We start from the raw sequence: 16,271 nt of genomic DNA on the forward strand, positions 1-16,271 counted from the left end.
AATATTTATTCTGACAAATATAACTCTTGAGCTTGTATGTATTTGCTACACATACAACCTGACATATGAAATGCATTTCTAATTATACAATATCCAAGCACAGCAAAATCTCTTAAGCTGTAATTTTAATAAAAGCCTACACACCTGGCTAAGCTTTCAGTGTCCGAGATTGTTGAATCACGGTCCTCCACTGTCAAATACTGGGCTGAGGAGAGAGCTGGGCTGCCTAAACCAATTACCTGCACAAAACAATGAAGCATTACTACTGAGTTAAAACAAGTGATAACATTCTAAATTTAATGCAATAAGCACTAGTATAGTCAAGGGCCCCAAATCATTTTTTATACTTGAAACACAAGTGGGTAATAAAGCAGAGGCGTGAATGATGCTCACTTAAAAAGAAAATGGAAGTAGGTGTAACATTGTACAGTGAATTATTATTATTATCAAAATAGTTTAACCAGACCACTGAGCTGACTAATCAGCTCTCATAGGGCTGGCCTAAGAGATAGAATGAAGTACCAGGTCTAGTCCATGGGCCTGAGACTGGGAGCCAAAAGGTCATTCGCATGATGATGAATAAATGAAAATGAAGTTTAAAAGCAAAAAACTGTATAATGAACATGCTTACTCTGAAACGCATGTATGCAATAAATACATTCGCTCGTTTCATGCATGCACACAAAAAATTAAGATTAAAAGAATACAATAAAATTTCATAAAAATTAAAAATTAAAATTCAGAATTACATAATTTTTTTTTCATTAAATGCCCTACAGGCTTCTGTATTTTCATTATTTACTTGGTTTTTATATTTTGTCTATAAAGTTACACTTCTTAATGAAAGTTAAAATTGGGATGACTGAAAATGTATAAGATTCTGATAAAATTTCCCCCCGATTTGTTTCCAAAGGTTGATGCTCGCTGCTGATTATATTTTGGACAGTCGCACACATGTTTGACTGTTATCAACACTTTTGCATTCTGGGCGTGGGAAGAGGGCCATGTGGACTGTTTCTCCAAGTGTCCATGTGTCAAAGCAGTATGGCCTAGGCCAGCGTCAGAATTACTTGTGTCGAATCTCTCTCTCTGACCTGATGAGCTCCGCACCAGCAGCTGGATTTTATCTGTTTTTCAACTTATTATTTATAGGTTCCTTGTTCCATATAGTTTTTGCCATTTATTTATCATGATTGTTTTATATCTCTTATGTGATCACTGGTGGGATTTTACATTTGCTCTTGCCATGCAGACTGCTTCTTTAGCTGCTTTATCAGCTTCTTCATTTCTTTAATCCCTACATGGGCAGGGGATCAACATATTTCAATATTTTTTCCATTATTATACAATTTGTAGGTTCATATTTAATTTCCTGTGCGATATTATTTTTTGAGTAGTAACCTTGAGCGGCTTCTATAGCGTTTCTTGAGTCACTAAAAATAACAAAATTATTGAATGATGCTTGCTTTATGATTTTGATGGCTACTGCAATTTGCACAACTCTGCTGTGAAGACTGAGGCATTATTAGGCAAGATAGCAGTATGGCTTGTACTGGGATATAGCTGCATATCCTACTCCATGTGATTCAGACCCATCTGTATAAATCGCGTAATGTGACCGTTTTTGTCTTAAATGATCTATGGTTTTTTGTCTATGGTGTTCTGGGGTATATGAGGAACTTTTTCATAAATATTTCAACTGAGTGCAAGTCCTTATTTTATTCATAGTCCAATGGGGTGGTATTTGTACAGTGAAAGACAAACACCCCAAAACCCCACAAAAACAGGTATTGAAGAGACATTCTATATGATTGTTTCTTAAATGCCATTTAACACTACAGAAAAAATTCTGCCGATCCCAGTTTATGATACAGCACAGTGATTCCACAATACATGGTAAGTATTAATCATGAAAAATGTACAAGATCTCAAAATGATGGGGGTCATGGCAGAAAGCACACTTGACAGGGATGACAGAACTCATTCCACATCTAACTTCATTAACATAAAAATGTAAAAATGCTTATGATGAAGATGAAAGCATACAAATTCCATACAGAAATATCATTATTATTTTTTTTTTTTTTTGGGGGGGGGCGCCTATCATAGTCATCCTATTCAACTGGGTGGTTTTTATAGTGTGGGGTTCGGGTTGCATCCTGCCTCCTTAGGAGTCCATCACTTTTCTCACTATGTGCACTGTTTCTAGTAGCACACTTTTCTGCATGAGTCCTGGAGCTACTTTGGCATCTAGTTTTTCCAGATTCCCTTTCAGGGATCTTGGGATCGTGCCTAGTGTTCCTATGATTATGGGTACAATTTCCACTGGCATATTCCATATCCTTCTTATTTAAATTTTCAGGTCTTGATACTTACCAATTTTTTCTCTTTCTTTCTCATCTAATCTGGTGTCCCATGGTATTGCGACATTGAATGAGTGATACTTTCTTCTTGATTCTGTCAATCAACATCACGTCTGGTCTATTGGCATGTATCACCCTATCTGTTCTGATACCATAGTCCCAGAGGATCTTTGCCTAATCGTTTTCTATCACTCCCTCAGGTTGGTGCTCATACACAATTACCACTTATTTGCAAGCTAGCTGGTGTTTCTTACTGAGCTCCAGTGGAGGGCTTTTGCTACTGAATCATGCCTCTTTTTGTACTGGTTCTGTGCAAATGCGGGACGATTCGCTTATATGTGGTTTATAGTCTCGTCTTTCATATTGCACTTCCTGCATATGGGTGAGATGTTATTTCCATCTATTGTTCTTTGGACATTCCTTCTGTTTCCTTCTTGAGTTCTCCCCTCTGTAGCCATTGCCATATTTTATTGCTGGCCAGTTCTTTTCTGTCTCATGTACTGTCCATGCATTGGTTTGTTCTGCCATTCCTCTGTTCTGTTTTTCATTCTCGTCTCTGTATATTTCTGGATCTTCATCTACTTTTATCAGACCTTCTTCCCATGCACTCCTTAGCCACTCGTCTTCGTTGGTTTTCAGATATTGCCCCAGTGCTCTGCTCTTGATGCTGATGCAGTTCTCTATGTTAGTAGCCCTCTCCCCCTTCCTTTTGTGTTATGTATAGTCTGTCTGTCTGTATTATTATTATTATTGTTATTATGTATTATTATTATTATTATTATTATTATTGTATTATTATTATTGTATTATTATTATTATTATTGTGAGTAATAAAAATCCCGTGATGGGCTGTTATCTTCTCGCCTGAGCCTAATTTTTAAAAACGATTTCATAAAAGCTACCCTCACTTTGCATTTAACGTTAACACTGATGAGGGAACACCGTTCAGGTGTTCGAAGAAGTCTTTGATTTTACATAGTAATATATTTACTATATAATTGTGGATTTTATTACTCAGATTGTTTTCAAATTGTGAATCTATTAGCATTATTATTATTATTATTATTGGAAGGAAGTAGACCCTCTCTCAAGCATATTCTGTTAAAAAGAATGGCTGCATCGTGCAAATTAATCTTATAGTGTCTTCTCAATTTTCCTTATGATTCGCCTCTCTTACTCATTAATATTGGTCAACAACTGGTCAATGTTCATATTACAGCAAAGTGAAAAATATAAACAGCATTGATACAGCAGTGTTATTCTCTGTACAAGTGCAGGTATTGAACCATGGTGGGGTAAATCTGTAAACTTGCCAGCAGATGGATCCTGGATACTTCAAGGTATTCCTTTTGGAGTTTCATTATCATTATTAATACAGTACTGTATTAGATAGTTTAACTAAATCACCAAGTCAAACTACTCAACAATCTTAAGCTGGCCCTAACAGTTTGTCCTTGGTAATAAAATTCAACTTTTATTAAGTATTTGGATAAAGGGATATTGCAAATTCTGGAAAATTTCCTTACAATACAGTATTTGATTTCCAAAACCTGACATTCTCTCTTGACTGAAGTTTGGACAGTCACATGTTTCACTGTTAGAGTTATCCTCCACTCTCTGAAAGTCTGACCACTTAAAATACAAGGTAAATTACTTCTGTATGACACTCCTATTGGCTTGAAGAATGTCATAATCCACCAATAAGCTCATGAGTATACTTTCTTGACAGACCCTATTTTCATATTTATATATGTAGCAGATTATAAAGGCAAAATAAAGCCAAAATAATAAGCGAATAGGCCGAGGAACCACGTAGCCTAAACAGCAAGACAGCGCCAGACCAGCAAGGACACAAAATTCACAAAATAAACAAAAATTGTAAAAACAAAGTAAAAACCGTAACAGTACCAATGAAAATAAAATTCCCAAAAGCTAAAGAAGTGAGGGACAAAAATTAAGGCATAATGAAGCCATGAAAATAAGAGAATGGGCGAGGGTAGCCGTAGCCTAAGCGCTAAACATCACTTCTGCGTAGTAAAAGGGTACAGAACAAACATAAAATTAATCAAACCCATTAAAGTTAGGAATCATTAATTGGGAATATCTCCCAAACAAAAAAGTATACAAATAAATAACACAAAACAAACATGCCGACCCAAGAAGAGGTCATGAGACGTCGTGAGAGGAGGTCCGAGACGGGCGTTATAAATTCCTTTAATTATTAAACCAAAGGAAAATAAGGAGCCTCAATCGCCTAAAAAACAATAAAACACTGGTACTCAAGTTGTTGAAGAAGAACCTTGTGAGGATGCCATAAAAATGCCAAAATAGGCACAAAATAAGGCACAAAATTCATGTGAACAAAATCGGCGTGCTAAAATGGAATCGACTAGTGTTGCCTTGTGTACAGTCCATGAGTAGTGCATGGGCTTGTATCGGCACCTCTTTAGTTGGGACTTTTGACATTGGGAATCTTTATAGGGCAGGGTCCGTGATTGTGACAATCTCACCCTTTACCATATCGACTCCATTTCTTGGAGCTCACTCTGGGGTAGTAACCCCAGCTTTACATTAGCTTTTCACTGGTATCTAGCAACGGAATTACCTAGAAATAAGTGCTGAATGGATTATTTCCCGGCTGACACAGGTCCCGATCAGAAATGTAGAAATAAATACTGTCACATCTTCAAAAATATCTGATCATAAAACTTCCAAAACATCTTTAAGTATAACAAAATGCTTACAATGCAAAATTAACAAAAACAAAGTGCAAAACATTGACTAGGTAAAACTATTTAATTTATGTGAACTCTGAATTCTCTGTCATTTCCTGTTATCAATACAAGAGCAGATCGATTGAAGCACAAAATTCAGAGGGATTTCCTTTTGGATAATGTTCCAAGTAAACTTGGACTACCAACTGCAGTACATATTGGGCACAGTACTGTAATGGTGCTGACGGTTCTTTGCAGCATTCCGTTGACCTCTATCAGCCATGCTTTCTACTTTTTAAACATTTTATCTGCTCCCTATAGTCAATTCTTACCTAAATGTCAAACGGAAGGCATCCACTCATTCAACAACAAATCCTTTGTTCAAACCATATGTCTCAAAATTTCTTTATCTTAGTATAATAATCTAATTGAGCCTCATGCAGCTGAAGGTCACAAAGTTTTTTGCTAACAATTCAACATGCCTTTATGATCAACTAAAATAACCACTACAGCAAAAGAAACTGAGAATTAATCCTTCCAACAGTCAGATTAGATAAATAACTTGCAATACTGTATCTCACTTTTTCTGCCCTGTAATGAGTTTCTGATTTTCAGAAGTACCAAATAAAATTATCAAATAACAGTTGCAGTACATGTATAGAATCTGTACACATCTAATATGGTAAAATTAATATAAAATAATTTACCAACAACTTGGAACTAAAGCTACAAAATACAGCACTGTCATCCCATTTTCTCTTCAGTCAGGATGCTTCACATACTACAAACTTGCCTTCTAGCTGTGAACACTACTTTTTACAAACATTAGTGTAGTGACTAAAGCAATGCCATAACCAGACACCTGACAGTCATTTTCACCAAAACCTACAATCTTTATAAACCTAGTTCCTTATTTCTTTGTTGTTATATTTGCCAGGCAGTTTTACCCACCTTTAGTAAAAAATAACTATTTCAATGAGAAAACAGAATAAATCCGAAACATTTCAAAGCAATGTAGCACATTATACTGCCGAGGGTAACGTCCTACTTACCATTCAGCACACTCTTTACCAATTGATTATTCTTTAGCCGCTGATCCTTTCAGTATCCAACAAATTAATAATATATCTTTTATCGAAGCTGAAAGGTTGAATGTACTGTAATAGGTCAAAGCCAACAAACAATGAAGGATTGCATAAATATCTTAATACTGATATTCCCGTTTGCGTGATAAAGATCAATGCCCTCTCCCATCCTGTCACCACTATGAGTACTTTTAATGATAGAGATAGTTTAACCAGGCCACCAATCCACTAACAGCAAATGCCTATACTGTACTTAAAAGCTTTCAAATTATCACAATCACACACTCAAACAAAATGTTGCCAAGTACATGAACAATCTGTGATAAAATATCAAAACGTTGAACATCTGGCAAACTGGAAATATTTCCACATAACAGCCAAGAGTGTAGAATACAACTAATTCAAGCATTACTGATTTGTAACTAACCTGCCAGCCTGATAAATCTGTACATGCAGTTGCCCCATCTACTTCTTCAACAACCACATCTTCCGCATCCACCACTACACTGTTTGGTGCAACATCGCAAGCAGTTGTACATACAGTTGATGAGATATCTGTCATTTTGGGCAATGTTGAAACTGTGGTGGAAAGACTTTCAGTAGGCATATTACTAGTTGAGGTAGAAGGGGTTCTAGCAAGAAGTGAACGAGCTGCTTCAGGGGTCATCTGAAAGATATACAAATAATCAGATATATATCAGGGGTCATCTCAAAGATGCACAAATAGTCAGATATGTAGTGTATGTAAAACTAAAATGGCATGCTGTTATCAGATATATCTAACTCCCCATAAAAACTTAAACACCAAAGAAATATTTACCACAGACGACAGTATTGGTGCAGCTACCGATCCCAGTTTCCCAGGCAGAGTCTTATAATCGTCTTGGGTGTCCGAGTCTAGGCTAGACCCAGCATAATGGAGAGGATTTCCAGAAAGAGGTATTCCCCCATCAACTGCTTGGAGAGGAGGCAAGGGAGATTCTGCTCCGACACCAACACCACGAATTCCCAAGTCTAACTGAGACTGGCGGGTCTGGTAAAGTTAGATGAGAAAAATTAGTGATGGTATCACACTACTTATAAGGCAAAAATTTTATCCCTTTATATGACCCTATTTCTATAGTGTATATCATTTCAATAACATATGACTACAAGTTAATGATCATGAACCTAAAGTAATCAGTTATTTTTCAACCAGACCACAATCATATGAATAAAATATCTCAGTGTAGTTCAATCATCTAAATATAAAACCCAGGATATGTAAAGGCTACCAAATGACATTCAGAGAAATTCAATAGCCTCTTTCTTTCAATCACATTTTGTATAAATGATGAGAGTGGCTGTACCATCATCAAAACCAGTGGTGTCACCTCTAGTGCCTCATTTTATTACCTAACTCTGAGTGATGACTATATAAGCAATATTCTCAAACCTTGAACCATGCCACAGCCTTTAAACTAGTGCATGTGGGCAACCTCAAGCACATTTTTAATACACCTAATTTTTATGATAAATTATTTACCTAACTTTACTATCACCAATTTTGCTTACACATTTTCTTTCCCTCTACCTTCATTTTACAGTATATATTTTCTTTTTTCACATGCACAGTGATTTGGTTACTGTTGTTAGTCCACTAAATAGTCTTGAAACACGTTTCACGAAAAAGAGAGCACAATTTGAGTGATGAAGACAATTACCAAGCACCAGCAACCAACTAACATGTGAAATGCAATTGGTTGCCAAAACCACTTGAAAAAAATTTATTTGAACTTTTATGTAGCCTTTCTGCATATATTCTGACCAATCAAAATCAAGTACTTAAACAATCAGTGGAAAATTACAGTACAGAATCAGTGTAGTACAGTATACAGGATCATGAACAGGAAAGAAACAACTTGAAACAATGCAAGAGCATAACCCAAACAGGAAGCTAGTGTCCCATCTTGACAATGATTTCTTAAATGTATCAAGACTAAAAAATAATTTGGTATATATATTTCATACAATATACATAAAGTGCCCTCAGCCATCATGTTCTTAAATATTTTAAACATTTTACCTGTGATTTACAATTCTAAAATGACAGTACATACTCTGAAGATTTTAAGTTCCACCAAGACATGTTAAATATTCAAATCACATTTTGCTAATACTAATATATAATCAACTGTAGCAGGATACTTACTCTGTGAATTTCATCAGAAATGGTCTCAAGGTTGGCAAGAGCCTGAGCATAAGTCATCTTGGCTCCAGTGACACTTTCTTCTAACTGTCGCACTCTTTGTTTCTGGGCTTCTAGCTGCTGGTTTATAGCTGCCTTCAACTCAAAATAAGGTCTGTAGAAATCATGTCCATTAAAACATTTATGTGCAAATTATGGCTAGATTAAAGACTTACTTTAGCAACTATTTTTCCCAAAGGCTGTATACAAATTGTATGGGTTAATATATGTGGTGAAACTGAACTTAATGAGGAACATAATACTGCATTCATAATCATGCTCTTACATGAATTTATCTTGAAATGAACCAAGTGTAAAAAATCTGGAAACTGTGCAAAGTGCCACCTCATTTTGGATGTTTGTCAAAAGTAACACAAAAAAAACTAGGAATTCCAAAAATAACACATTAACACTTCCAAAAATGTGAGTCAGTTTTTTAAAACTAAACTACAGTACTACTACTTTCATTTTTTCAAAAATGTTTACTCCTTACTTCATAGAAATCAACCTGTGTAAAAGAAAGACCTTCAGGACCTAATGCGTTTGGTGTCCAAGTAAAAACAAACTAGACACATGACAGCGGGCTTCCAAGCTCCAGTCATAGTTGCAAACTATCAGATGGAGACATCGCACTAATGACATAGCACCATGATGGTCAAGTCCCTAAGCTCATTCTACTGTAGGTTTAACCTAAGTAGAATGGGGGTCTTGCCTGGTAATGCTCTGGTTCTTCAAATGAACCATGGTAGCAATATTCAAAATACACTGGCAAATTTCCTTTCCATCTAAATCTGAGAGCAAACACTCCAGGCGTATAGCATTAATTTCTAAAACATTCAAGTGTTCCTTGACAAGAAGATAATATCAGGTGTCCAAGCTTCAGCAAAGAGAGAATAAGGTACCTGATATTACGGGTACCTCTACGTAACCCTCAGGGAAGGTGGAAAACCTTAAAGCTTCCCTTCGGTAGGGTGCAACTTCCAATAAAATAAAAGTTGCAGCTGTGGATGTGCTAAACCTGGAGAAGGCTCCAAATATATACAGTACCAGCAGAAACTATTGTGCGCCCATTATTGAGTGTTCAGAATTATCTTTTTGGTGAAGAAGGAGGTACCACTTAAATGGGGACTGGAAGAGCCAATGCCAAATCTCCATGAATAGGCTGGCATGGAAATGACCTCACTATAGTACCTGTTAAGTTGGAAAACGAAAAATAATCATTCAATCATTCTGACATGACACCACTGCTTAGCCACCACAGGCAATAATGCTCAAAGGATCTCATCATTACTCATATAATTTTAAAACCAAATTTTCAAGCATATGCATTCATAAAGTTAGTCTCAAAGTAACTAATCAAAGTGTCCATGAATATGATCAACTCTGGGAAACTTCTACCAACAAGTGTTTGTAAGATCAGTGAAGATTTTCCCGTATACTTAATTGTCAAGATTTATGACAGGTACTTTCTGCAGCAGCTTCATTGCCATCATTCACATTTTTATGTTGGGTTTCCTTCTTCACATTTACTTCCGAGAAAAGGTATTTCTCAACAGATGGTTGAAAATTTAAGGTAGTCTCCTGTAACACAACTGTTAGGGAGGTATAGTTTCTTGAAATTACATATGACAGAAGATCAGCTGCTGAATTTAATGTCAAGAAAGACAACACTGAAAAAACTTCCACCCTCAGGAGTCTAAGGACCCTTGACCCAAGAACTCACAGCTCAGGGGTAGGTTAAAACTTCCAGGTTTGTTAAACTGCCTATTGCCTTGCAATAATGAAAATAACTAAAAATCCAATAATGAAAGTAACTAAAAATCTCAAACAGAAAAAAGTTGATATTCAAAAAGAATCTATAAAGTACAAACCAATGGCACAATGGAATATTCTAATTATCTACTGATGACAAAATTCAAACGAAGGGTTCAAGGGGTGTCATCACATTTACTTCAACAATACTTCACAAAACAACATCTTCCTTTTAAGAATATGACATATGATCATCATACATTCCAAAGTATGTATTTATTTTCATTGAGAAACTATCAAGTTTCATTTTTAATTAATTAAAACTACTCCTTAGTCAACAAAACTGACAAAATATTAAATATTTTAGATTCAATAAACTAATAGCTGAAAAGGTCAAAATCATATTCAGTCCATGGAATTTCACTATAATCTTAGTTCTGCACACATTATTCTGAAAGGCAAAGCATGCTGTCTAATCTTTCAACAAGATTGCTATCATCAGGAGGGAGCCTCCTTTGTTCTCCAGTAATCTACCAAAACAAATTCAGTTTAGAGATTAACAAGATGGGCATCACTGTTTTGGAACTGCTAAGCAGAAACAAAATGTAGAATGTTTTTCATGTTCCATAAATACATATACCCAATTATACCATATGCTGTACTGCCTGGCCCGGTAAGGTACCAAGCAAGATCCAGGTCAATAATATGTTATAAGAGCTCTTGAGTCTTCACACTAACCAATAGACACATCCTTCTAACTATCATTAATGTTACTGATGCTCTAAAATCCTGAAGCAGATATAGACCAAGCCAACCACAGAGGGTGGAAGAAGTCCACTCTCAGTTAAATTACTATTATCACTACAATTAAGCTGAGCATTGTTACTTGTGGTTTATAACAACTTATGCTCTCTACCACAATCTCCTCCACCCCTCTTCACCAAAATCAAATTATGTGCCCTCACAAAGTACAGGCCTTACTTTATTCATAGTCAGTCACTACTTGGGTGGGAAGTGATGTTTCCCTCTTCAGCATACTGTCCAACTGTAAACTGATAGGGTTTTTATGAAGTAGTGGAAAATTTTAAGGATCTCAGGACATAAACAGGGAAGCCTGTGATGTGTTGTGAAATACAAAAGACTGAGTTATTATTAATCTTCATGAAGAGATGATGCTGTATTATCCAACCAACAGGACAAAAACTTTCTGTTGCTATTCACAAACCTATGCTAAGGTCTTAATGAAAATTTTACCATCAATATTGCACAACAAAAGCAAAATTACATTATTAGAAAGTAATGATATAAAAATGCTATTCAGAAATGTTATACTGTAATCTTGAACAGTTCCAAAAGTCAGGGAATCTCTGCAAGCTATTGGTCAGTCAGCAGACACACAAAAAGCATTTTAGTTAACCACTAGGGACCTGAGGGAACCTGTATGCACAAGTTAACCTGGCAGAGCTAGCTATAGTGGAATCAGGTGTATGAAAGTAGGCAAAACACACAAAATGGGCAAAGTTAAAGTAAAGTTTGTGTTGAAACAAAGTAAATTTTCTAACAATATCTATAGGCAGTCCTCTGTGATAGTTTTTGTGATCTTATCACAATTCCATTATTTCTTATCATTTGTAAAACTGGACAGAATTATCCTGTGGTTGTGCTGTCAGGCTAAAGATACTGTACTTCTACAAACACAACTTACTACTGCATTGCAAAGTGAGCAGTTAAAATGCCATGATAACAAATACAAAATTCTTAACTGGTGGTGCATTCCTGTAATCACTACATGTACTGCATCACTACTTCCAAATTCTGACAAGAACTGTCGTCCAAGTTTTTGCTACACTGATATCAATTTACAAATCTTTATGTTAAAAGATGAAGAGGAAGAACACTAAGTAACTAACCCTCAATACTCTTCACCCCTCTACATATCACCTTATCTACCACTTAGTGAGTTCACGTCCTTTCTTTGCTTTTTCTACCCATTTCCTTTTCTTTCCCATTTTATTTCATGAAATATTTTTTTCTCTCAATTTAGTTATGTTTAAATACTTACACTTAAATTGTAAACATTTATTAAAAAGTTGGCTAGGGTCCTCTGAAATAACTAGGTTTTTGAGTGGCTAGAAACATATCCCTTGCAACTCATCATAATGCTTTTGGTGAATGATCTGTCACCTCATAATCAGTTCTTGAGGGATGTCTGTGGTCATTTATTCCATTTTCTTTCAGTCTGTTATATTTCAAAACAACAACCAGCATTGCCAACAGGCTTGAAAATCCTGACATTATAATAGGTACAGAAGCTATAAAAAAAAAGACAAGATAATAAAAACTAGAGCTAACACACACATCTTTGTCAATTAATAAACAGGGCAGCAAGGCCATTGCATTTGTGAATTGAGTGTGTAGGGGCTCCCTCACATGAGCCTTACCTGAGACGGAAACTCATGACACTTTATCACTACAGTACTGGCAACTTATTTCCTGGCTAGTGACAGACCAAATTAGGCAGCACAGCTCAAATAAAATTTTAAAAATCTGTTATGCATGTACATATATTAGTACGGTGCAACTTTATGTTAGTTAGTGACATACAAAGTACACAGTTTTGTTTTGTACTTGTATAGGACAATGACATTTAAAACAAGAGATTAATAGAAATTTAGAAAATGTGTATGTCAAATAGACATCACCAATCTATTGGTAAGAAGTCACATACAGTACCCTGTTTACCTAATCTTTAATAATCATACTGTCTATTTACTGACACATATTTTCAGTTAACAAAACAAATGACTTCCTATTCTGATCATTCAAAAATCATGCAACAGGATGCATGCTAGATAACAAAGTGTTAGTATACTTTACACTTCCGTACACTGTACTATATGAAAAATCCTTCAATAAATCTTTCTTCAATACATAAAGTAGATAAGGTTACAAACCGCTGTTTCGTCCAAAAGATACTGCATACATGTCTCTTAGATTACTTAATTACAGTATCAGTATGTCTCCAAAACAGGCTAAAGATTCTTATGATTGCTTATTTTCTTGACATTTCATGAAACTTATCGCATCATACAAATCCATAACTACTTGAACAAAAACTGTTTATCTAAGTGTGTTCAAACTGATTTTCAGTTATTGTATTTCACTACAATCCTACAAGTGACAAATTGTGTACAAGATCTACACTTTTTTTTACTATACTAAAAACTCAAGACCCATTACAAACACCATAATACTAAAAACTCAAGACCCATTACAAACACCATAACTGAAAAACTACAGAAAATAAAATAAATAACCATAAAGCTGCTCTATGACTAGAAGCTGCATATGATGCTCCAGTGAGAGGTACTCTCTCAAAAAGACCGTTGGCTTTGTCAAAATAAACAAATCCTATTCACTGCAAAATCTTAAAAGGATCTCCATCACTAAAGAGATGTTGATACCTTACATTTCTATGTGAAGGAACTGTAATAGCCTCTTTTACAAACAGAACTAAGATTTCCTGGAAGTGCAACCTTTTACAGCATATTCCTAAAATTAAAAATGGATAAAAAAAAATCATAACTTGTCATTAGTTTCCTTTGCATGAACACACATCATTTACTCTTTAGAAATGCTGGAGATATGAGATATTAATAAGCAACGAAGAAAATATAGCAAGTTCACAAGTCTCCATCTTTGTTTTCAAACTTTCTCTACATAATTAATATCACTGTATAAGAAACTATTGGCTTGAATTCTTGTGTTATTAATATTCTGTAAATTATCAATTAAACCTCAAAAACCCAGTTACAAAACCTAAATGTGTAAGCTACTGTATTTTATCAAAATATGCAGAGAACTAACCCTCTAACTTCTAATAAAATGAAATATGCAAATTTGAACATGGGGAGCTGTCAAGAGACATCATAAGGAATAAATGGGGTGATGAATGTTTTCTTTCTTAAAGTTGTGTTTTCTTTCTTAAAATTAAGTCACTGCAAAAGAAAAGTTTTAAACATATGACTGATTTTCATCCACAAGCCGAAGTCACACCTCAGAAAGCTGTGAATGGTTACAAGCTCAAATAAAGAGCCTTCCTAAAACAGGCAGCAACTGATTTTCCTAGACCGATGAAGTCTCTCCCCAAACTGCTACACCAGGTTAGTCTCACTAACTTGGCATTATATTTTGTGAACAAAGGAAGTTCAGCTAAAACTTCAAGCATAGTGCTCATGTGCCCAAATACAGCTAAGAAAAATGTTGTAAGTATACCTTAGTTTTACCAGACCACTGAGCTGATTAACAGCTCTCCTAGGGCTGGCCCGAAGGATTAGACTTATTTTACGTGGCTAAGAACCAATTGGTTACTTAGCAGCAGGATCTACAGCTTTGTGGAATCGAACACATTATAGCTTGAAATGAATTTCTATCACCAGAAATAAATTCCTCTAACTCTTCACCAGCCGGCCGGGGAATTGAACTCCAGCCCATCGAGTGACAGTCTGCAGCTCTACCGACTCATCCAACAAAGAGCTATAATACAGCTAAGATTCAGAGGACAAAAAGGTACTTCCTGGCTAATTTCCACACTGCCAGAAAGCAAACATGTATACCAATGCATTGTGGCAAGGACTTGCGACCTGCTGCTCTTTCAGAGCTGTTAAAAACCAAGCTTACAACTACCAGGATTTATAGTCCTAAGACTACTAAAGACTTGAATTTCAATTCAATGGGCCCTGTGGGATTGCTGCACAGGAACAGACTTCATCATCTGAATAATAATAATCAGAGACAAACATATCACCCATGTATGTTATTATATACTGATATGTTTAATGTGCAAGCTTGGTAAATATTAAAAATTTTCTAATAAATATCTGTGTTGTATGAGTTTTGTGAATCTTCTGTGTAGGTAATCTAATTTTTTTGCCTTTAAATTCTTATATAAATTCCAGGATTAAGCTGGCTTTCTCATATTTGGCCAGAAAACAGCTCATCAGGTTTATTTGTTATCCTGCTTTCCATGTTTAACTAACACCTAGTGTTTTGAAACTACACTAGATGTGCTGTGATGTCCTCTAGCAAACTGAGACATCTTTGGTTTTTGTACTTCTAGTCTTGTGAGTGAAATGAATAAATCTTGGGCAGTCTTCAGTTTTTTTAGAATCTATGTCCTTGACATAGGATGTAGACATTCCATGGTGACAGTGATAACATTAGGGTGTGTCTCAAGAATCTGTGCTTCTATCACCTGGGGGACAAAGCATCTCCTGAACTTTCAACGATGTCACACTGTACAGTATCTTATCTTGGAAAACCTGTGTAACTTTCACAATAAGTCAATGGGCCTTGGGAGCCTATGGTTTGTTACAGTTTAACTGTAACTCTAAAACCTGTGCCTTTATTACATCAGGTTGATTTGTCTCAGAAACTCTAACTGAAATTACAGTGTGAAGTGTTTAGACAATCTCTCTGTTAAAGTAAGTCAGTGTGTCATGAAATTCCATTCTTCAATGTATGTCAGTTGACCCATTTGTGTCTCAGTGGTCACAATGTCTTCTTGATGAACACTGGAATCTGTTTTAATCTTATTATAAAGCAAGATCTACTTCTATGTTACACAGATGAAGGGTAATATTCATGCTGAAACAAGCATAGCCGCATCTTAAGATAGCCTAAACACCAACCTGGACTTTTGTGAGGCAGAAAGTAAAGGGGGCTTCTTCAAATGCAGGAAACTCATCTGAATGGAAGACCTCAAAATTTTGTTTAGCAGCTCATGATTCAATGCTCAGTTAACACAACACCATACTGTTGTGAGTAAAATAAGAGGTTTATACTTTGTATGAACAGTTATCAGCTTTTACAATTACATGTACATATACACACACACAGCAGTGGGTGTTTTATATTATATGCAATGGAGCATCAGTACTCCGATAAGGAAAATGGTGTATCAAAAAATTCTTGTTTGTTTAGTCTTTTATCAATGTGTATTAGGGACCCCTCCACTACTTTCCCAAGAAAAGGTATAAATATGATAGAAGCACATAGTTTCTTAGTTTATGGTCCACATGTACTGGTTTGAAAAGTAGCAATGGGTCAGTTTCTTTTGGTCATTAGCCAC

At 35.6% G+C, this 16,271-nt stretch overlaps 1 protein-coding gene across 2 annotated transcripts in view; it reads right to left on the reverse strand.

Moving 5' to 3' along the window:
- Nucleotides 1–16,271, reverse strand: part of LOC136832461 (serine-rich adhesin for platelets-like) — a 42,217-nt gene that overhangs the window by 5,384 nt on the left and 20,562 nt on the right. For both annotated transcript variants that reach the window (XM_067093365.1, XM_067093447.1), the window contains 4 exons: nucleotides 8,354–8,504; nucleotides 6,983–7,195; nucleotides 6,590–6,829; nucleotides 145–239 (listed from right to left, as the gene is read on the reverse strand). In XM_067093365.1, the coding sequence (XP_066949466.1) occupies nucleotides 145–239; nucleotides 6,590–6,829; nucleotides 6,983–7,195; nucleotides 8,354–8,504 (699 nt within the window). The remainder of the gene's footprint in view (nucleotides 1–144; nucleotides 240–6,589; nucleotides 6,830–6,982; nucleotides 7,196–8,353; nucleotides 8,505–16,271) is intronic.

Source organism: Macrobrachium rosenbergii, chromosome 1 (genome assembly GCF_040412425.1).
Source record: "Macrobrachium rosenbergii isolate ZJJX-2024 chromosome 1, ASM4041242v1, whole genome shotgun sequence".
In the NCBI taxonomy this organism is placed as follows: domain Eukaryota; kingdom Metazoa; phylum Arthropoda; class Malacostraca; order Decapoda; family Palaemonidae; genus Macrobrachium; species Macrobrachium rosenbergii.